A 22,803-nucleotide genomic window follows, 5' to 3' on the forward strand; every position below is an offset into this window, starting at 1 on the left:
ATGAAATAAGGCTATCACAAATTATCGCGTTGCGCCGCATAATTTCCCTTTTCTTGCCACACATTTTAGCTAACGCTGCTACATATTTTGGTTCTCCTTTGCACACAGTTCCAGGGGTCCTAGAAATTACTAGTTGGTTTGGCATTTCAGAAACTGCTTTAAATATTCAACAAGGGGATCTTCAATCATTCAGTATTTGTAAAGGTCTCGGGTTTTCCACCAGGCAGCAGATGATTGAAATTGAGGTGCCTTGAATACTTCACCACAATGGTTAGCTTGGATCATCAAAAACAAATAATTAGTCATCGATTAAAGAGCCCAACCACCAATATGGCAGTGGGTGCCTTTCACAAAAACATGGGTCCTACAAAACTAACAATGGTACAAAGCGTGAGGAGCTTTCCAACCCACTTTGTGGCTGGAGTGAGGGTCACTTTTGCTGTTGAATGTACCATATACGGAAACATTCCACGTCTTCCAGACACTAACCTTGAGAGTTAGATGTTCTTGTACTGCCACTGAGCGAGTGCATCTTAACTAATCACACAGTCCATCAAATGAATCCCAGTCACAGAATTCTAACCTAATTTCTAAACTCCTGACACCACTCGCTGCCTTCTGGACTTGTGCAGCCCGGTTCTGATGTCACAGATGTTCTACTGTACGGCTTACGCAGTCCATATGCTACTCCGAATACTCAGTAGCTCTTCGTTGATCATATTTTCAGCACTGGAACATTCTTATCAAATACTCAAGAGCTCTGTTAGTGTTCCATCAGCAAACAACTGAACTTTCTTAACTTTTTGTATCTTACTCCGTTGAACAACAGTGAAGTTCATTCAGGCTCAACAAACGTTGCTGTGAGTGGTCACGGAGGGCCGTTCATTTGCACTGTTCAATGTGATTACGTCCCCCCTCCCACCTGCACTCAAGCCAGATGCAGTGTGCCTCATCAGCTGCAATTCCAGGCTATGCAGAGTACACTAAGGTCACCTTAGGTAGGTGCTGGCTCTGAGATTCAGGGGCGCCTCTCAGAATGCTTGTTCTTTGACCATCGTTGGAAGAGCAGAGGGTCTGGCTGCCGAGCTCTGGCCGTTGCTCAGAACTAGAAAGAACGCTTATCCTGTCAAGGCTTGAATACTCTGCCATCATGCATGCAAGCATTTCCTTATCTCACATCAAAGAACTCCATAAGCAGGAATGTGCTTGAAGCAAAATAAATGCAGGCACATCTTCCCAGCACACCAGTGGTTGTATGCAACAATTAATTAAATCTGAGGGGCTATTCTGCATCCACAATGTGGGAGAATGAACCAGTGCACCTACAAAGGTTTTTGCCTCTTGGTGTTACACCATAAATCTACCATCAAACTAAGTGCTCCTGAATCCCCCAAAAGAGCTGCAAACTTTGAAATGCAGATGAAGAATGCTAAGCATTCCTGGAGAAAACTCTGAAACAAATTGTATCCATGCCAGTGCACATTACGAAGATCCATCTGTTCCTCAAGCTTTCTTCTATAAAGATAAGAAGACCAAACTTCAGCCACAATGCTTTCACTCATTAGGAATACGGCCCATTACTCCTGCGGCTAAATCACTGAACATGAAATCAATCACAAGACTTCCCCTGCAATAAAGATTGCCAACAATGCAAAAGCCAGTGATGGCAGAACCACTAACATGTGTGGAATTCATCTGTACAGTCATTTCACTTATTGGTAAACCTTGTCAGCCAATATCACGCAACCAGGGGGCAGAAACATTTAGGTTGCTCCACTCTTTGCTCCACAGAAGAACAACATGATTAAATCAGGTTGAATAAAGGATCAGTGGTAACTTTTGAAATAGTGGAAATTGCACTATTGCATTGTCCTAGAATTCATCGAATTACATGATCATTTTGTCATAACAAATTAGGGTCTTTAGCCTGACATGGGAGTTGTTCAGTGTTGCCTCTTGGTGTCCCAGTCACATACCCTTATCCGTCATGTGGCAAGCGCTGGAAATAGTCCTTGGTGCAGGGTTATCACAAACATTTTGCCTCTGACCTTCTATTTTTGATCCTGTGCTGCATTTTGTTTTTGTTGGCTTTAGGACTCTGGGCACTTTACCACTGCTGACCAGGTCTAAAGTGCAAGTGCTCTCTGTCTAAATTGCATTGTTGATTGGTTTATCCATGATTGGCATATTTGATTTTGTAGTAAGTCCCTAGTAAAGTGCCCAGGACCTGTAAATCAAATGTTACTAGTGGGCCTGCACACTGATTGTACCACTCATATGAGTAGCCCTGCAAACATCTCAGACCTGCCACTGCAGTGTCTGTGTGTGCAGTTTTAAACTGCCATTTCGACCTGGCAAGTGCACCCATGTGCAAGGCCCAAACCTTCCCTTTTACTACATGTAAATGACCCCTAAGGTAGGCCAAAGGCAGCCCCATGGGTGGGTTGCAGTGTATTTAAAAGGTAGCACGTGTACTGGTGTATTTTACATGTCCTAATAGTAAAATACTGCTAAATTCGCTTTTAACTCTTGCAAGGACTATCTCTCCCATAGGGTAACATGGGGATTGCCTTATCTTGTGTAATTTCCCATTGGGAGCAGATAGAGATGTGGAGTTTGGGGGTCTCTGAACTCACAATTTAAAAGTACATCTTTTGGTGTAGTTGGATTTTAAATTGTAAGTTTGAAAATGTCACTTTTAGAAAGTGGGCATTTTCTTGCTTAACCATTCTGTGTCTCTCTGTCTGGCTGTGGAATACATGTCTGGGTCAGAATTACAGTTTGGCTGTTTGTGACTTCACTCTAGACAGCCACACAAAGGGAGCTGAGCTGTGCTCTGCATATCGTAATGGGTCTCCCTGAGCTAGAGTGGTGGGAGGAGGTGGCACTTCAACCTGAACAGGGCTGTGCCTGTCCTTACACAAAGCAGTCTCCTAACCCCCCCCCCCCCCTTCCAGGAGTGTGTCTGGGACAGGAAGGGCAGGGCCTTGTGCACTACAAAGACTTCTCTTTGAAGTTTGCCTACTTCAAAGACAGAAATGGGTGTAAGTATCGGAACTCTGAGCTCACAAACGTGTAGAACTTCTAAACAGAGGACATTCTGCCAGGAAAAAGAGCTGGATGTCGTAGGAGGAACTGCCACTCTGCCTGTTTCTCTTCTGCTGGCCGGCTGCTTCTGTTCTGGGAGTGAAAGGACTGGACCTGGCTTTCTACATCCTGTTTCCCAGGCTCTCCAAGGGCTTGAACTGAGCTTGCCTCATGTTAGAAGTCTTAGGGACATCAAATACGTCAACTGTCAGTGGCTGGGCTCTTCTGCTGAGAGTCCTGACTTGCCAAGTGGTGCCAACTCCAGTCCCTGGGCTCTTGGGAGTGTAAGCTGGTGACCTGAAAAAGAAAATGTATGCACTGTGGCAGAAAAATCAACGGAACTGTCTCGCAGCTGCACAATCGACGCAGCACCTGTTTTCCTGCGGCTCCATCACTACAGCACGTCTGGATTTTCCATGCATCATCCCTGGGGCGTCAATTTCTCATTGACCCTGCATCACAAAAAGGAACCGAGGCTGTGTGTATGGACATAAACGCATTGCCTTTTCTGCATGGGATCTTCAAACAAATAACTCTGAGTTCAAAGGCACCAAACACACAACACTAGTGTGGGGCAGAATCAAAGGGTTTCTCTAGGAGTGGCACATCACCACCACAGACAAAAATAGATCCTAAATATCATCCATAACACCAATGGTGTCCGCATCAGGGGTTCCTCTGGGGATGGAGAAACATCACCACAGACGAATGGATCCTAAATATCATCTCCTATGGATTCTGCATAGAACTAAGCAAACGGCTCCCACAAAGACCCCCCCCAAGGGTGAGGTCTTTCAAAGGAGAACTAAAGCAACTCCGAACAGAGGTGAAACAACTACTCTTAAAGAGAGTCATAGAACTCGTGTCAACACGAGAGAGGGGCACGGGGAACTAGTCACCATATTTCCTCGTGCCGAAACATGATCTAACCTTAAGGCCAATTCTGGACTTCGGGTTTATAAATAAATTAATACGAACACCACATTTCAAGGTGACAAACCTGCAGGAGGTAATTCCTCTACTGCAAGAGGAAGATTACATGGCTACCCTAGACCTAAATGATGCTTACCTACATATTCACATGAACCAAGGCCACAAGAAATACCTCTGGTTCATGTTAGACAAGGAACACTGCCAATTCACAGTGCTGCCCTTCGGCATAAAATTTGCACCAGGAATATTTACCCAGGCCCTCTCTGCAGTAACAGCACTCTTATAAAGGCAAGGAATCCACATTAACCCTTTCTTGGACAACTGGCTAATAATGGCACCGTGAAGGAACAAATGCAAGAGGGATGTACAAACGGTTATGCACGTTACAACGCCTGTGGTTCACAATAAACACCAAATCATCACCTCAACCAGAACAGGTAAGGGTGTTCCTAGGAGCCACACAGGACTCCAGGAGGGCAAGGACATACCCAGTCCAAAAGAGGGTAGAAACCATTGAGAAACAAACTCCTATACCAGAGGGTTCAGTCTCTGACATTGAGGACTGTCATTAAACTTATGGGCATGATGGCATCATGCATACCACTGATCCCGAACACAAGACTACACGTGACCTGTCCAGGAATGGATCTGCAGCAAATGGTCACAAGCCACAGGGAGCTGGGAGGATCTAGTGGTTGTCACAACAAAAAGTACAAATGGAGCTACAGTGGTGTACCACAACAAGCATAAGCATAAGTATAGGTAGTGCTTTCAAGACGCCAGCTACTACTGTGACCATAACAGACACATCACACAAAGGCTGCAGAGCTCACACTGGCCCTCTGAAGGTAAGGGGCCTATGGAACATCTCGGATGCAGTGAAACACATCAACTACCTAGAACTCAAAACAGTCTTCCTAGCCCTAAAAGCCTTCCAAGCACACTTGACTGGCAGAACAGTTCTGATACAGATGGACAATACAACCACCATTTTCTACCCAAACAAACAAGATGGAACAAAATCCTTCACCCTATCAAAACTTGCCCAAGACATTTGGCACCGGGCAATACAGCACCAAATAACTCTCCAGACAATTCACCTACCAGGAGAACTCAACACAGCAACAGACAAACTAAGCAGAAAGGAGAACAGCTCACTCGAGTGGGAAATAAAGCAAGAAGTCATCCAAAGGATTTTTAACACCTGGGGCACACCAAGCATAGACTTGTTCGCCACAGCAGCAAACACAAAATGCCAACACTTCGCCTCTCGGTCATAGGGGAATGCCCTGTCAACAAATTGGTCAGGGACATTTGCATACACTTTTTCTCCAATTCTCCTAATCCACAGGATGATGGAGGAGGCCAGACACCCAAGGAGCAAAATTATCCTCAAAGCCCCACAGTAGGCAAGGCAGACCTGGAACTCAGACCTACTGGAGATGTCCAAGGGACAGATGATCATACTGTAACCAGTGAAGGAGCTACAGACAATCCAACACAGAGCAGTATACACCTAGCAGCTTGGCTCCTGAATACTTAAAATTCTGCCACCTGCAGCTCCCTCCAAGGACAAATATAAATCCTGAGGGAAGCAAGGAAACCAAGCACACGTAAATGCTACACACTTAATTGGAAAAGATACATCCATGAGTGCACAGACAACAATAAGATGGACTTGAGGACACACCAGGACACAGTACTTACATACCTCGCCCACCTGCTGGACAGTGGCCTTACTTATGCCTCAATAAAGGTACATTTGGCAGCAATAGCAGCAAACACTAGGGGCTCATCAGGATCAAGCCTCTACATCCACAGTAGTACAGAGATTCCTAAAGGGATCAGAGAGTGGCACCACCAAGATCAGCACCAACACCTTTGTGGAACCTGAACATCGTGTTAATGCAACTGATGACAGAACCTTTCGAACCCATGCACAAATCAGATCTAAAGTCACTCACTCTAAAGACAGCCTTTCTGATAGCAATGCGCAAATCAGATCTAAAGTCAGTCACCTAACAGTACAGGAGCCATACTTACAGATACCCAAGGACAAGGTGGTCCTTACAACTAATGTTCAGTTCTTACTAAAGGTAGTAATGCAGTTCCACGTTAATCAAAGCATACTACTATCAGCTTTCTTCCAGGAGCCAAAAACACAAGCAGAAATGGCTCACCACACTCTAGATGTTCAAAGGGATTTACTGTGCTACCTACAAGAGACCAAAGCATTTTGCAAGGGAAATTGGCTTTTTATGTCACTTGCCAAAGCAAACAAGAGATAGCCAGTATCCAAGGCATCCATCACCCAATGGATTGTTGCCACCATCCAAACTTGCTACGCAAAAGCTGGGAAACATCTATCTACGTGACCCAGAGTGTACTCAACCAGGAAGCAGGGCACCACACGAGCATGTCTGGCAAACGTACCCATCGAGGAAATCTGCGCTGCTGCGACATGGGCATCGCCACACACCTCTGCAAAACACTACTTTGTGGACATTCAAATGAACTAGGAAGCGCAAGTAGGACAGAACCTGCAACACCTATTCGCCAATTTATCCACATTTTACCGCAGCCAGCCCAGAGAAGAGGATACCGCTGTATAATCTAATACACAGCACGTGAATCCAGAAAAGGATTCATGCTGCAAAATGAAATGGTTTCTTACTTGTAAAGTTTTGTGGATTCACATGCAACTCACCCACCTACCCAGAAATGGGATAAGAAGCAAACTGGTACAGGGCTGGAAAAATCTATTCGACCACTCACTAGTGGGAGTCAGATTTTATGAGGTTGAGCTATTTTTAGAACCTACTCGCCCCTTTTGGTGAGTAGACAAAGAACATGTGTTCTGTTCAGTTAGAAACTGAATTAGCAGTTAAGCTGCCTTTAAATTGTATTCTTGTCACATTTGCTCTGTGTTCAGAGACAGGGGTCAAAAGTCAGTTTGTCTTCTTGCAATGCAAATACTTTTCCTTGTGACTGCAGAGTTCCAGCATTTTGCAAGGTGAACTGTCTGACCTGTGTGACATGAAAGGCTGTCTGTATCAGGTTTTTCCTAACACACAACACTTATATAACTAAGTCAACTTTACAAACATTTCAAAATATATTTCATTAGCTGTGAAAGACCATTTTTTTGTACTTCTGTGTGATGAAAAAATATTTTAACAGGATGAAAAAAAAGTCAGAACACTTTACTTGGTAATATGCAAATGATAAATATGAAATATGAAACCCAATTTTCACAGATTATTGTTAATACACTATATAGTTTAATCAGTAAAGCTGCAAGTTAGTGGGAAGGTTCTTGGACATTTCTTGAAAATGTACTGTCTATAAATGACAGTGCGCTACCACATCATGCTTTAGCAACATACTTATTAAAAGTGAGTGTTTAAACATAAACTGAGAAACACTCCTGCCCTGAGGGCAAAGCTATTAGTAAACTGAGAGGCAAGTCATACATGGATCATGTGTACCCTATATGTGGACTATGTGAGCAAACATTTGGGGGGTCATTCTGACCCCGGCGGTGAGAGACCGCCGGGGCCAGGGTCAGCGGGAGCACCGCCGACAGACCGGCGGTGCCCCGCAGGGCATTCTGACCGCGGCGGTTCGGCTGCGGTCAGACAAGGAAAACCGGCGGTCTCCCGCCGGTTTTCCGCTGCCCCTGTGAATCCTCCATGGCGGCGGAGCACGCTCCGCCGCCATGGGGATTCTGACACCCCCTACCGCCATCCTGTTCCTGGCGGGTCTCCCGCCAGGAACAGGATGGCGGTAGGGGGTGCCGCGGGGCATGGGCAAATGGGCATGGGCACTGCAGGGGCCCCCGTAAGAGGGCCCCACTTTGTATTTCAGTGTCTGCTTTGCAGACACTGAAATACGCGACGGGTGCCACTGCACCCGTCGCACCTTCCCACTACGCCAGCTCAATTCTGAGCCGGCGTCATCGTGGGAAGGTTGATTTGCCCTGAGCTGGCGGGCGGCCTTTTGGCGGTCGCCCGCCAGCCCAGGGCAAATCCCAAAATACCCTCAGCGGTCTTTCGACCGCGGAGCGGTATTTTGGTGGGGGAAGTCTAGGGCGGCCTCCGCCGCCCGCCAAACTTAGAATCACCCCCTTAGTGTATTTAATCAAACAAAAGAGGTTTTTTTTACAGCAGAAATGCTGAACTCGCATATATGAAGGTGCACTCATGTGAGAATGAAGAAAATGGTGACTGTAGAATATAATATTTGCCTAGGATCACACTGTTTGAGACCAGTTTACGGGTCAAGCACATTACAGTTAGGTTGAGTAGATTATTCCAGGTACTTGACCTTCGGGTCTAGTGACATTTGTATGATTTTTCGAGGCATGAGGTAGGGGGACGAAAACAAAAAGGAGGGGGGGGGAAAGAAGAATCTGAAGATGGAGGCCACACACAGGAACTTCTGTGGCGCTGTCTGATGTCACACAGAGGACAGACTAAGCACCAGTTGGTGGTCGACGATGCCCCGGAGGGGGAAAAAAAGACTAGAACACAACTTTCCAGACCCAACCACTAGATGGCGGAATAATGCACAGCATGTGAATCCAGAAAACTCTTCAAGCTGCAAAACTACTTCTACAGGTTAGAAACCTTTGCGTTTCCCCGCTTCTCCATCAACACAGCAGGTCTAGATTTTCCATGCATCGTCCCATGGGCATCAGTTTCTCGTCGACCTCGCCCTGCTGTGAGGAACTGGCACTGCCTGTTCGGAAATCAATGCATTGCCTTTGCTGAGAGGAAAGGAAAGAACTGATGCATTAACCCCCCCCCCCCCCCCCCCCTGTCAGTAAGAAACCGACGCATAGCCTCTCCTGCAAGGAAAAAATGTACGCATCACCGCCCCTGCGCAGTAAGGAACCTATGCATTGCTTTGCTTTTCAGTGCCTCACCTCCCTTGCTGCCTGCATCATCTTTGTTTTTGACACGTCCCAGGTACTTTGTGCTAAAGAGATACAACCATTGATTCCTATGGATTAAGACTCATTGAAACCTTTGGGAAGTGATATCTTTACTTGTGTATGTTGTCTTTTTGTCATTTTGATCTTGTTTTAATCAGATAAATATTTTTCTAAACTGGTGTGAAGTACTTTTGTGGTGTTTTCACTGTCTGTGTGTGCGCGAAAATAATTTGCACATTGCCTCTGAGATAAGCCTAACTGCTTGTGCCAAGCTACCAATGGGGTGAGCAGGAGTTACCTTAGCTGTGTGACTCCCTTACCCTGACTAGAGTGAGGGTCCCAACTTGGACAGGGTGCAAACCATTGCCAACTAGAGACCCCATTTCTAACAGAAAGTGTATGGGATAAACTCTTGATGTTCCTGTGTAAGATTCTCTGTATGTGCTCTACATGCATTGGAGCTTCCATGTATAGGTGATATTGCAATGATATCCCGGTCACCACTTGGTGTATTCAAGGTTTATGCTTATCCTATCCATTTGTATAATTTGTATCATTAATGTCTAATGATACAGTGAAAGATGGAGAAAAGAAAGACTCCACACACATTTCTAAATACGATAAATATTCTCCCCTCAAACTGGATACACTTTTTTTAGTGTGTTTTTCCCTAAAAATGGCGTTTGTAGATCCTGACCTGCTGGCAGATCCCACTAGTTCAAGAAACTCTTTAAAAACTTCCCATCTGTGTGTCAAAGATACAGACAGCCCTTTGCATAGGAGTAAGTAGCTGGGATCAGGACAGATTCAATAAGAGGAAGTAGAGTTTGAGATGACAAGCCTGTTTTGAGAATATGCAGCAGAATACATTTGCAATCTTCTAGCACTTGGTACAATCATTGTAATGGCCGTTTGTATAGGACTCAGACTTGGCTGAGGAAAGAAACTAAATGCCTCAGGACTTAGCATTGCTCCCTGCTAATATTAGTCATCCCCCACAAAGGCCGATGATGGTTTTCGGCTGGTTTCCTATAGATGCAGGAGAGGTCATTGCCTCATTGTTATCCAAATAAGTATCTCTTTTTCTCTCTTCTAGGTCTGACAGCTCCTTTAATTTCATGGCGTTTTTCTTTATCATTGGGGCCCAGTTTGTTCTTGCTGCTATACAAGCAATTGGGATCTCCGGTTGGGGAGCCTGGTAAGAAAACAAAAAGTGAATTCTTTTCACATCTACTTTATCCTTTGATAGTGTCTCTTATCCTGTTCCCGAATAGTTATCTTTTTCCTTCCTTGTTGCTCTACTCAATTTCTACATACTGCTGTTACCATTTTTTCATGCATTGCAGACAACTTGCATTCTATGCTTTGCCACTAATGGGAAATCCTTGAACCCTCCTGTTTCTCTCTGAACTGAAAGTTCATGCTCTCCATTCAGTGTTACTTTCTCTACTTTTAGTATTTGTGGTTTATTTTCTCTATGTTATGCCTTGCCTTCTAATCTTTGTATAAACTTCCCTCTTCAAAAATACAATCTGCATTGTATGAAATTGATGCCTGAACACTGGAAGAAGCAATAGACCTTGGCTGTACCTCTAAACATATTATTTGACTTAATTTGCCGTTATAAGTCACTTTTATTTGACTAGCCGAAAACTTTGAATCCCACAACCAAGTATACATTTCCTTTTATAGAAGAGATAAGTAGAGGTCTACAAAGGAATAGATATGGTAATGGACTGAGGCACCAGAAGGGATCTAGCGCCTCAGGAGCAAGTGCCCTCACACACCCAAAAGGGTGTCATGCTTTCATCATATGGCACGCTCCTCGTTGGTCCGGTGCTGCAATGTCCGACTGGCATCCTCCATGGGGTTCTTTGCTGGAGGTCTTTTCCATGAGATGCTGTATGTGAAATGGGTGTGTGGCTAATAGTGTAGATTGGTGTAAAAGGTGCTGTGTATGTGAATGTGCAAGCTAAACAAAAACTAGGTGGGTATCAAAGGATTTTTTAATCAGCGAGTCCACCTGTCTAGTTCAAAGAGCGGTTGCTGTCAGTAGAGAGAATTAACTTTGATAGCTCATTGGGTCAACATGTTTCTTGCCAGGTAAAGTCACTACTGATCTGTGGCAATTCTTCAGGACCAATAGTATTAAATCTACACAGTGGTTGGAATCTTTAGTAGTGTGTGTCAAGAGATTACCAATCACTTCTAACCACCCATCCGTGTGGTATAATACTGTATCAATATGAAAACCAACCTAAAATGTAGAAGAGAACATTAAAAGAAAAAGCGTTATTCAGGCTCTAGATCACACCTTTGAGTGAAGGTCTTGCTGTGTAATAATGAATCATTGGTGGTACCCATGTGTTTAAACAAAGTGAGTCCTTGGGATAAAGATCCCACCACCACAACAGCACACGTGACAACAACTTCAAAACCACAGCACACAGATCGCACGCACTATCCAAAAGGGTTAACTCACCCCACTTTGGGTAATCATAGTTGGCCTTGAGTGAAGGCCGAGTCGATGCTCACTGGCATACTATAACAGTGAATACACAAGGAACAAATAAGTAAACCAAGATCGACTCAGTTGCGGAGGAGGGTTGGTTCGTACAGATCCAGTAAAGGAAACCTATTGAAGTTATACTCACAAGATCACAAAGAGGCGTCCAAGGTATGACCTACCCCCGCTCCACTGCCTCAGAAGTGGAAGAGGTAGCGGGTCTACCAGAATATAAGCGCTGGTCTGCAGAGGCTGAGTGCCTGCACCTGTGGTGGCCACGAGACCAGTTAAGGTATGAATCATGAAACACCACAGTACCTTACAATGCAAAGAGGCCAGCACATAAATGACCACGCACTATCTCACTTAGGGTCATTCACCCAATGATCTGCGTTGGGCAATACTGGAGGCACCTCAACACATGAGTAAAACCACTTTATTCAGAAGGGAACAAGAGTGGATTTTCCATCTGTCCACGCACATTGATGGGCTTAATGATGACATTCTATGGAATGAACTATATCACTAACCCTTTTCCTGATGGGGCTCATTCCATTCCACTGTAATAAGTACATTTGCCATAATTTTCAGTTGTATGGTCCTTAACTTGCCAACCCTTTTAAGATTCTGTGCTCATTTGGTAGCTTCCTCTTTTTTTATTGGGTAAAGAGGATCAGTTATTTTATTTTTGTTAACTTTTGATGTCTTATTCTGCCGGGCAGCTCCTCCTCTTTAGGAGCACTCACATACTGAGGTGTGCTTTCTGGTTTTAAATTTTAGTTTTGATTAGAACCTTAATGTAACCTTTTGCTCTCATTCCTCCATTACGGTGCTTCAATTTGTTTAAGCTCCCATGTGCGGCCTTCCCCAGTCCCCTCCTTAGTTACCCATTGACAGACCTTAATGAAATTTTATGGCACGAAGTCCCTCCATTATGGCAATCTACAAAGTGTACGAGCACCTGTTATATGCCTTCCAGAGTCCCCACTTTCAGTATTCATTACTAGCATGTGCGCGGACGTCTCCTCCGCCTATCTAAGTTGGCGTCCATGAAATTCCTAGCCTTTTTGTCATGGGAAGTGCTCTAGCTGCTGCTTTAACTACTCGTGGCCACCACCGGTGTAGGCAATTGGCTGCTGCAGACCAGCACTTCTATTCTGGCAGACCCGCTACCTCTTCTGAGGAAGAAGAGCCGGGAGGAGGTCATACCTTGGATGCCTCTTTGCAACCCTATGAGTTTAACTTCAATAGGTTTCCTTTACAGGATCCATTTGAACTTCCTGTACTCCGCGACTGAGTCCATCTTAGTTTGCTTATTTTTTCCTTGTGAATTCTCTGTTATAGTACCCCATTGAGCGTCGACTCGGCCTTCACTCGAGGCTGACTAGGATTAACCAAATTTGGGTGAGTTAACCTTTTGGACACCGTGTGTACGATCCGTGTGCTGTGGTTTTTAAGTTGTTGTCACATGTGTGCTGTTGTGGTGGGATCTTTATCCCATTGACTCACTTTGTTTAAACACATGGGTACCACCAGCGATTCATTATTACACAGCAACACCTTTATGCAGAGTTGTAATTTTGAGCTTGAATAACGCTCGTCTTTAATGTTCTCTTCTACGTTTTAGGTTGGTTTTCATATTGATACGGTATTATACCACACAGATGGGTGGTTAGGAGTGATAGGTAATCTCTTGACAAACACTACTAAAGATTCTAACCACTATGTATATTAGATACAGGTCTGTAGAGGCTTTACTAGGCAGGAAACACATTAGCCCACTGAGCTATCAAAGATCATTGTCTCTAATGATAGCAACCACTCTTTTAACTAGACAGGTGGACTCGCTGGTATAAAAATCCTTTGAGACACTGCTAGTTTATTTTAGCCAGCACTCTCACATATGCACCAATCTACACCATTAGCCCCACACCCACATCACATACTGCATTTCAGAGAAAAGATGTCTGGCAAAGAGCCCCTTTGAGGGTGCCTGTCAGGCATTGCAGAGCTGGCCCGACGAGGAGCGTGCACTTTGATGAAGCATGATTGGGTGGGTGAGGGCACCTTCTCCTGAGGCACCAGACCCCTTCTAGTGCCTCAGTCCATAACCGCAGCTATTCCTTTGTAAACTTCTACCGATTTCTTCTATAAAAGGAAATGCATACTTTGTTGTGAGATTCCATGATTTGGAACGTGTATGCTGGACCTAGAAGCGCTCCTGGTCCCCCTTTTTTTTGTAAATAGCCTAAAACTTCAGCAAGGGCAGGGCAACCTTCCTTCTCAGCCCTAGGCCCCCAACTCACCCACCCCAGTCTTGAAAGGAACTGAAACCGAGAGGAACACTTACTCATGACTCGCCTACCTGGAAAAAGGAAGCAACAAGACCCAGCAAAAGGAGACGCCGCCCCAAAACTAAACCAGGACATAACGTTTCTCTTGTTTGCATCTTAGCAGTAACACTGATGCTTATACTTGTGCATTCTCCTACTGTAGATTCAGCTTATTCTTGGGTTTCTAACCTTTGTATTTCTCTGTAGCAGTTCTTGTTTTCCAAACTCTACTCTCATGAGGTCTTGAATATCTCCACAATTTTCATGTACTTTGACCATGCGTCACTAATGTTCCCTTGTTGGCCCACTTTCCTCATTTGCGTTTTTACTCCCCCACCCCTTCTATATATATATATATATATACACACACACACACACTCTCTCACTCCCTCTTTCTCTCTGTCCCCCCTCCCCCTCTCACTCCCTCTTTCTCTCACTCCCCCCCTCCCCCTCTCACTCCCTCTTTCTCTCTCTCTCTCTTCCTCTCTTCCCCCCCTCTCTCCCCCTCTCCCTCCCCTCTCTCCCCCTCTCCCTCCCTCTCCTGTCTGGATGTCTAATTCTTTCTCTTGCCAGTGAGGGCAGATGCACATTCCATCCTAGTGTCTTTCCTGCTTTGCATCTGATAACCCATTCTCTCTGATAGTTCCATTCCTACCCCCCAAAGCCCTTCCTCAGAAGCCTTTGCTCTTGTATTCTTCCATTTTACAATTTGCTTTATCTCCGTCTTCTTGCTCACAATGCATTTCCTGAATTTGCCACTTCCTGTCTGCAGTAGAGTCTTCATGTACGCGCTTCTGGCTTTTCAAGGGGTAGAGATGGTCTCACCAGGCTAGACCATCCACCTGCCTTCACATTCTGACTCTGACTCCATTTCATTTCAGCGGTTGGATTGCAGCCATTACCTTCTTCGGTACAAATGTTGGTGCTGCAGTAATCATGCTCTTCCCAGCGATAATGTTTACACTTTCTGCCATCGTGATGGCATTTTGCCTAATCAAGGTATGTGCAGTTATCTAATCTAATGGAATCCATTATTCTCATGTCTGTATGTTGTTGTTGGTTCTTCTCCATCTGATTCTTTGCAGATTTAAAAGCTATGAATGTTTGGAGAGGATCCACAAGCAAATATGTTCATATTTCAGAAAAAAAAATAAACATATATACACTCTGATGAAGCTGAAAACGTGAAGCTGAAAACTCCATTGACAACTTGTACCCTATGGCACCCACATTTAATTTTTTGTACAAACTCAATCAGGGTGTGGTTTAAGGCAAGGTGTAGTTCATCCCACCTTTTGAAGGTTCTTAAGGAATTCTGTCTGCTTTCCCCTTGTCTTACATTTTTCCATGTTGCTTAATTTGCCCTCCTTGTTTTGTCTGATTAATGTGCCAACTCCATGCTTATGGACTGTTGTCCCGTTCCGTAGTTTGGAGAGAATTATCCTTTGTTTTTAAACATTTGAAGACATATACAATAAACAGCGCTGGGGGCATATGCACTGAGTACTTGTTCTTTCTATTATAATTCAATTGCTGGACAAAAAAATTACCAGGCCAAGTACATGAGCTGAAACATAAAAAGGCCTCCACTCCTGTCATTTTGAGTAGGCTGTTTAGAATTTTTGAGTTTTTGGCAGAGGATGTTACAGTCTGTATTGTACCTTTGGCTTGTCCCATTGTGTTATTTTTGTGATATGTTGTAAGGTATCCTGCCCCTTCACCACACCAAAATGAAAAACAGAAGCCAAATTGGCCAAGAAGGCACGAAGGCGTCAAAAACCTAATTGCTATGTATTTTTCCAGGCTGTTTAAATTGATGTAGTTTGCATGAAAAGGGTGATTTTTTTCAGGCAAGTTAATACTGACGAAAAAAGGGGATTACAGGACCACATTAATTGAGTATTTATAATAAAACTTAGAGACAACTATGTAGTTCTGAAGATAGGGTTTAGTAAAATCACATTTTGCTTTGAAGTGCGATTAGTGAGGATGCTGCCTGCAAGGTTCAGCTGAAATTGGATTTTCAGGTTCTGTTTATCTTTTGTGGAAAGGGTGGTGACAAGCAACGTGGTTTCATCTGTCATTATCTGAATGCACTGTCTTGCTCTGAGTCTACTGACCTGGATGTGAGGACATCTGATTGAGACCAGGCCTCCCACTGGGTACAATCCACTTTTCAGTGGCATGATGTCATCTCGTACACATGAATAATATATCCAGCAAAATGTGGTATGGACCCGCAGGCAAACCGGCAATATCATTAATGTGTGTGGACGTTTCTCTGGCCAAATATTAACTATCAAACGATATGCTATGAAAGCTCTTGTGATTGCACAAACTGTCTCCCTGGGATAGAAGAAGCCACGCTGCAGACTATTTTAGGTTTTAAAGGTGCAGTGACCATTGTAATGATTGCCTAATATCATCAGGAACCAAGACATTGCTGATGTAGTGGGGCTCTGCAAATGCCATCACTTTTTGTGCTATATGGCTTCACTTGAAAGATTTTGGGGATGCCAAAGATGACTGCCTGGGGCTACAAAAGTATTTTAGAAAAACAAATGGAGTGCTAGAACAATAACAAAACTGTTGGCCATAAGCAAAGAAGCTGTCCTTGAGATGCCTCTTATTTTGACCTGCTGACTATGTCATCCTTCATGTCATGCCGCAAGTCACACTGAATGTAATGGGTACTTTTCAATCTGCTGAGGTAGTGAAGTTGACTCTTGAGTTCTCGGAAAGCAGATTTCTGATGTTTTCCTTTTCTCACTCTATCATTACAGGTTCACAAGCTGTACCGAGGGGGAGGTGGCAGTTTCCAGAAAGCCCAGGATGAGTGGCACACCGGTACCTGGAAGAACCCTCCCACCAGAGAGGCTCAGTACAACAATTTTTCTGGAAATTCCCTCCCCGAATACCCTACTGTACCCAACTACCCATCTCCACCCCAGTGGCCTTGAATGCTGATCCATTCGACCCAGAGTCCATGACCGGCAGCATCTGCCATGCCAACAGACTGATTATTCCTCCCCTCTCGAACAGTTCGGATTGTTCCTTATTTTCAGAGATCATGCACAGATTGGTTTTCGTAGTCTTCATTTTTTTTCTGTGCCAATGCAGTGTCATTTGGCATGCCTAGGATAAATGCCCTTTTTTTTTGCTTATGTGTCTGGAAAATGCTAAATTACAGCCGTAAACTTTTATGGATTTGGGGCTATATTTGACCAGATGTTGGAAGCACACCAGGACACATTGGTATCTCAAGGGGAAAAAACTACAAGAATTAATCTTGCTCTCTGTTGAGTGCATAAAGTTCTGCTGGCTTTGCCAATATATTTGTGATGATCCATAATGTGACTTAAGTCAAGAAATACCTTAATGACGTTGAAAAGTGTATGTCAAACTCACAATTTCTAACTAAGTCTACCTGTTAGTTTCAGCCTCTTCCCCTAATCAGGTTAGATCTGGAAAAGGAGAATGGGCACACTCTCCTCCAGTTCCTCTCTGACAACCTTAAGCATAGGATGCTGAATAAGATGGGAACCGGCATCAGCGGCTGGATGATCTCGGGCAGTGCTGTGATGGTTTGCTTGCAGGCTCCTTGGGAAGGGTTTTTGGGTTAGCCTCATTGATGTTTGTACAGTGCCATGAACATTCTTGCACTGCTTCACCCATTTATCCTGCACTATCATATATATGTGCCACTCAGGCCAGGTATACAGGAACAAAAGCAAATGATTCTGGAATACAAGCAATGTTGCTTGTTAAGTTTATTGATGGACATTCTGCTGTGATAGGGTGACTGTCACCTTTCAAATTGCTTTGATGTGATTAGCTTTGTTCATTTATGGCGATTTAAATTTCTTAGTAGTCCGGTGCCAGATTTGGTGGGAAATCAGCTATGGTGCTCTGCTGATTAGGACCAGGCATTCTGCTGTTTAACCTGTTTGGGACCATTCTGTCCTCCACTTGGACAAGGTATGCTGACGGGACCAGAATTTTGTCGTTTACATCAGAGGATCTTGGCCAACCTTTTTGGGGAGATCGGCCTCTGTGCCTCGTATCTTATGAGAAAGTGCCTTGATTCCTGTGTTTGGCACCACACCTAGTTTCTTGTAGGCGGTAACTATTGTGTCAGTCTAGGTGAACATTGCATGTTTTTTAATGAGATAATGATAGTTATCTATTGCGACTTTGTTGAGAGTGGGTGGGTGTGCAAGAAATAGAACAGCTTGCAGTTTATATGATGTTTGCCAAAACTTTCTTTACAATACTGGCATGAGACCTTGTAGCTGCTTTTTATTCCGACGTGACAATCACAGAATGACTATAATTTTATTTGTGGACCCTCTCTCTTTAGGCTCTTCTTGTCCATGTTCTGTGCACAAAACCCCTTGCTATGTATGAAGTAAAGGGCATGAACATTTGTTTCCTTCCCATATGTTGATTCACATTCCTCAGTTGGCAGTCTAGAATTATGTGCAAACTCTGAGTATCTGCTATTTTCTAGGTGGCTGTTTTTGACATCCCCAGTGGGAACCTTGAGAAGATCTATACCCCTAGGGAGTTGGGGGTAGGGCATAAACATTTACGCTCAGGTTATGGTGGCCGTCGCCTTCATCGGGATGGCATAATCAAGGATGTTAGCCATACTTCAAAGCTAACACACAGCTAAAGACTTACACTGGGGGGCTGTACCCTCAAGTGTACCTTCTCAGAAGACAACTTGAAGTGAATTTGTTGCTGTTGTGGCAGGTTGGAAATTTGAATAGACAGGATGTTTGCAGTACCGGCTAAGTATGCCAGTATTTTCTTGGCCATTGTATTTAATACATGAATCTCCGACTCCACAGTCCAGTTGAATAATGGAAGTTTTTTATGTGCTTCTAAGAAGGTGCACAGTAGTTGGTTCTGAGAAGATTTTTTTTTTAACACATTAACAATGGTTAGTTTTTGCAGACAGCCAAGATTGAGACCAGAAGTACCTCCCAAGCAATGTATCATGCTCTTCTGGTGCAAATGTAACAAGGAGGACAAATTATTAAACCCCAAACTTGTCCTTTAAACATGGCATGAGCCCACCACATAGCACTTGCTGTTGGTGAAAATCATGAAGGGGCCAGAGTTGAAAATTAGAAACTTTTCTCAGTTCAGCTTTTCTGGTTGGTAGGAGATCCTCAAGGAAGATTCACAGGATCAAGGAGTAGTCTCATATTTGCCCATCACCGTAGATAAGAATTATCATACCGCATTACCGGTAGGATCGCCAATTGCAGAACACACCCAAGTAGAGGCAGACTTCATCCGTGAAGGACAAAAGAGTGCCATGAGATAGCAGTAACTACATTAATATTTTTCTGCATTTCATCTCAAACCAATACAACTTGCCTTTTTAAGCTCTTAAGTCTTAATTTTTCTGATGCACTTGGCTAAAGTGAATTATCCACAAACTAAAAGACTCGTTTAGGCTGTCACTGGGAAACAAGGCTAAAGCTGGATATTTTCTGATTACAAAGCCACAGTCTTTAGCACCAAGAGGGAGTTAGATGTCTTACTTAAGTACATTTATGTCTTTACGTTTTTTTAGATACTAAAGAACAGATCGGTCTAGATTGTAGCCTTCATCGCAGAAGCGTCTATTATCTATCGGCAGTGTTTCGTACACCCTTCGTATTAGAATATTATTTTGGTTTCAGATTTTTACTTTCTTCAGTCTTAGCTTTCTCTAAAATATTTTTTTTTATTACTTTGGAGTCCTGCTCTTGCTGCTTCCCAATTGGTTAACTCAGTGTGCAGCCACAGCAGCACTGGAAGTCGGTTTTCCAAATGTAAGTGGGCTCTTTTTTGGAAGTTCCCACAAAGTTATGTTTTTTTTTTTTTAACCATTTCCAGTATGCAGTAGAAACCAGTCTTATGTATTTTGGATCATGAATTCTTTTTTTTTCACTGTTTCCACTTCCAGGAAGGGATCATTTTTCTATTGGCATTGGACGATATTTAATAAAGTTTATTTTCCTTATTTCCATTTGGTACATATGTGTCCCTCCAATATACGTGAAATCCTGGGAAGAAACTGTGAAGAGATTTTTTTAAATTCTCTGTCTAAATGCCTTGAAATACTTATAAGGTCTAAATGTCCAAGGATTTTAATGTTGGCACTATATTTCCTACCCCTCCTGTGGCCATCAGGCTAATATTGGATGGACATGTACAACCTTAATCATCTCTTTTAATGGAATCCTTCCACATTTTTATTTTGGTCTGAATTGTGTTGGTGATACAGATACTGGAGGAACTTATTGGACCTCCACATACTGACTATAGGAGCTCCATCAAAGTAGACAATTTTCCATCATAACCCTGCTTGTCATCAGGTTTTTGGCCTTCTATGAGAGTATTTACAAAAGTACACCACACACAGTGGCTGCTCATTTTCTTGGGTATCAACTCAAATGCCAATATGGCAGAGTACATTGCTGCCAAATCATGGTGGCTTCTTGTGCGCACCCTTTCATGTGGGCCAGAGTTTGTTACTCATGCCAAAGAGAGAAAGCTTAACCAAGCCAGGATAGAAGAAACTGTTGGCCATGTGGATCACTTGTGAATGACCCTGAATCTTCTTTTCTGACAAAACCTGGTCATCTATGCAGGCCCCAGTTAAGGATGCACACAAGACTTTAAATGGCTGCTAAAGATGTCCGCCCATACCGATCACTCTGAGGGGAAGAGGAGACTGAATACAACTTTGACTCAGTCCACTTACCTGACAGAGACTGGAGGTTAACCAGATTCCCTGGCGTAATCTAAAATGTTTTCCCATTTCTCTAAAGAACCTTTCCTTACACTACGCAAAGAGGATGTCATCACCTTTCGGGACCCAATGTCTGGTTCTACAATGCAACTGTTAAAGACGATGTAGCCCTTTGGATAGGATTCTTTAAGGGGTGCGCACTACTGCAGCGTACCCAATTAATTGTCAGGCATGGAGACTAAGGATTAAAGGTTGACAGTCCCCACAAAGGCCTCTCTGATGTATGTTATCCATTGTTTTTCTCACTGATATTAGTGAAAGAGTGATGGTGGCACCCATATTTTAACCAGGATTTGGGTTTCATATAACAAATAGTTCCAAATAAGATATAAAATACAAAGTTTGTTTCATAAAATAGAGGTGTGCTATTATATTGCTAAAAGACAATCAAACAGTGGAAAGAAGACAAATACTTGATGTATTGCCCAGACTTGCTTCTGAGTTTCCATAAAACCAACCAAGAAAACATTACAGCATATTTAGTTTTAAGTTAACTTTTAAATAAATCTCTGTAATTGTCCAAGATCAGTATACCAAAACACACACACAATTTAATTTGGATGATAAACCCGTAATCTAAAATTGAGTGGTATGCTCGCACTATAGCTTAAAGAAAGAAGAACCCCTGACAAAATAGTTCAACAACAAACAAAAATCATCTTAAACCTAAGAAGTGATAGTTTATGAAAGCAAAGATCTTATCACAACAGAGGAGTGCCTTATTAGAGCTTTCTAATAGACATGTACATATATAAATATCTATTTTATTAACTAGTGATATCAGCACTTGGAAATGTGTGGTTCTTTTAACTAGTGTACATTCTTTTGAGACCTGGGGATTGATAAATTATTGAAACATTTTTGTATCACCCTCCGCGGGGTTCCTTGTGACGCCTGTGAAGCAACTGAGCACCTAACCCTTTTCTTCCTCCCACCTATTCCACGCTCATTTTTGACGGGGAAGTGGGATAAGCAGTTTTTTACTTTAGATCCGCGTCACTCAATCTTCTCTTGATATCAAGTGACAGCCGGATGTTTCAAGTAAAATGTATGGAAAAAATGGAGCGCTTCTAGAAGGCAAGGCAGTAAGCCCAAGTTTTTCATAAACGCAGCAGACTCGATGATTTTATATCATCGCTTCAGTGGGTCAAGTTTATGAATGGGATTTTGTTCTGCAAAAGTCAAGTAAAAATTGCCATATAGTCATGAATCAATACAATAGCTCGTGCATTACATAACCTTGCCCTGCATTGATATATACCGCATCATTTTATAATGTTTACATTCAGAACCAACCAAGGGGGTATGGAGTCACTGCTGCATGATGCCAAATTGAGAACCCAATTACGGTCATGCTCAGCCTCACCCTGGAATGGTCTTTGCTACCATAAAGTAGCTGCAGACTTCTTATTTACTGAAGCCCCCGCATGGTTGATCCTGAGGTTACGAAATGCTCGACCCTTTCCTGCTTTTTCGCAGAGAAGGCAGTGGCTGGGAATAAAAACCGAGAACTTTGTTGGACTGGAGATGCAGCATGTGAAGATACTTCCCTCAGTCTGTGGACTTGTGGAGTACAAATGTAGCTCTTTGTAATGCCTTTGTATGCACCATTGTAGTGTTGCTGTTGATGTTGTACTGCCATGTTTGACATCATTCTTAGACAATTGTTTTTTTCTGTTTTATTTTCAGATTTGTATTTTGTCTGTCTCTCATGATGGTTCTTGAATTCAGCACTGTAAGAATGTGTCCTTGGTAGGCAGTCTTTGATTGCTCAAGTTATGTGATAAATATAGAAATAACCATGTAAAAGTAAAAAATAGTACTTTGGATAACGAAAACCTGGCCTTTGGGGGTTTTATTGGAACAGCCGTGCCATGGATAAAGACATGTACAGTTCACGCCAACCAGCTATGGTACGGTGGATTGTGAGTTCTACTCGAAGTTGTACATCGTGTGTGAGAGAGGCAGTCCTTTGCACTTAATTTTGCATCATCCAGTGTTTGATATTTATATGATAAATGCACAGATCCAAGGTTGGGGATAACTATACGACCAATGCACAGATCCGACCACTGTGTATTAACTACTTCAAATACTGAAGACATTTAACAATGGTTTGACATAAAATATGTGTTTGTTTTATTCAAGGCATGGAGGAAGATGCATATCATTTACATTTTATTTTACCCTGATCTCA

General features: G+C 43.2%; 1 protein-coding gene across 2 annotated transcripts in view; it reads left to right on the forward strand.

Moving 5' to 3' along the window:
• Positions 1-22,444, forward strand: part of SCAMP4 (secretory carrier membrane protein 4) — a 65,913-nt gene extending 43,469 nt beyond the window's left edge. For both annotated transcript variants that reach the window (XM_069216399.1, XM_069216400.1), the window contains exons 5-7: positions 10,053-10,154; positions 14,677-14,794; positions 16,579-22,444. In XM_069216399.1, the coding sequence (XP_069072500.1) occupies positions 10,053-10,154; positions 14,677-14,794; positions 16,579-16,755 (397 nt within the window). In that variant the 3' untranslated portion in view covers positions 16,756-22,444. The remainder of the gene's footprint in view (positions 1-10,052; positions 10,155-14,676; positions 14,795-16,578) is intronic.
• Positions 22,445-22,803: the final 359 nt, after the last annotated feature.

This window comes from Pleurodeles waltl, chromosome 12, assembly GCF_031143425.1.
Source record: "Pleurodeles waltl isolate 20211129_DDA chromosome 12, aPleWal1.hap1.20221129, whole genome shotgun sequence".
Lineage (NCBI taxonomy): Eukaryota > Metazoa > Chordata > Amphibia > Caudata > Salamandridae > Pleurodeles > Pleurodeles waltl.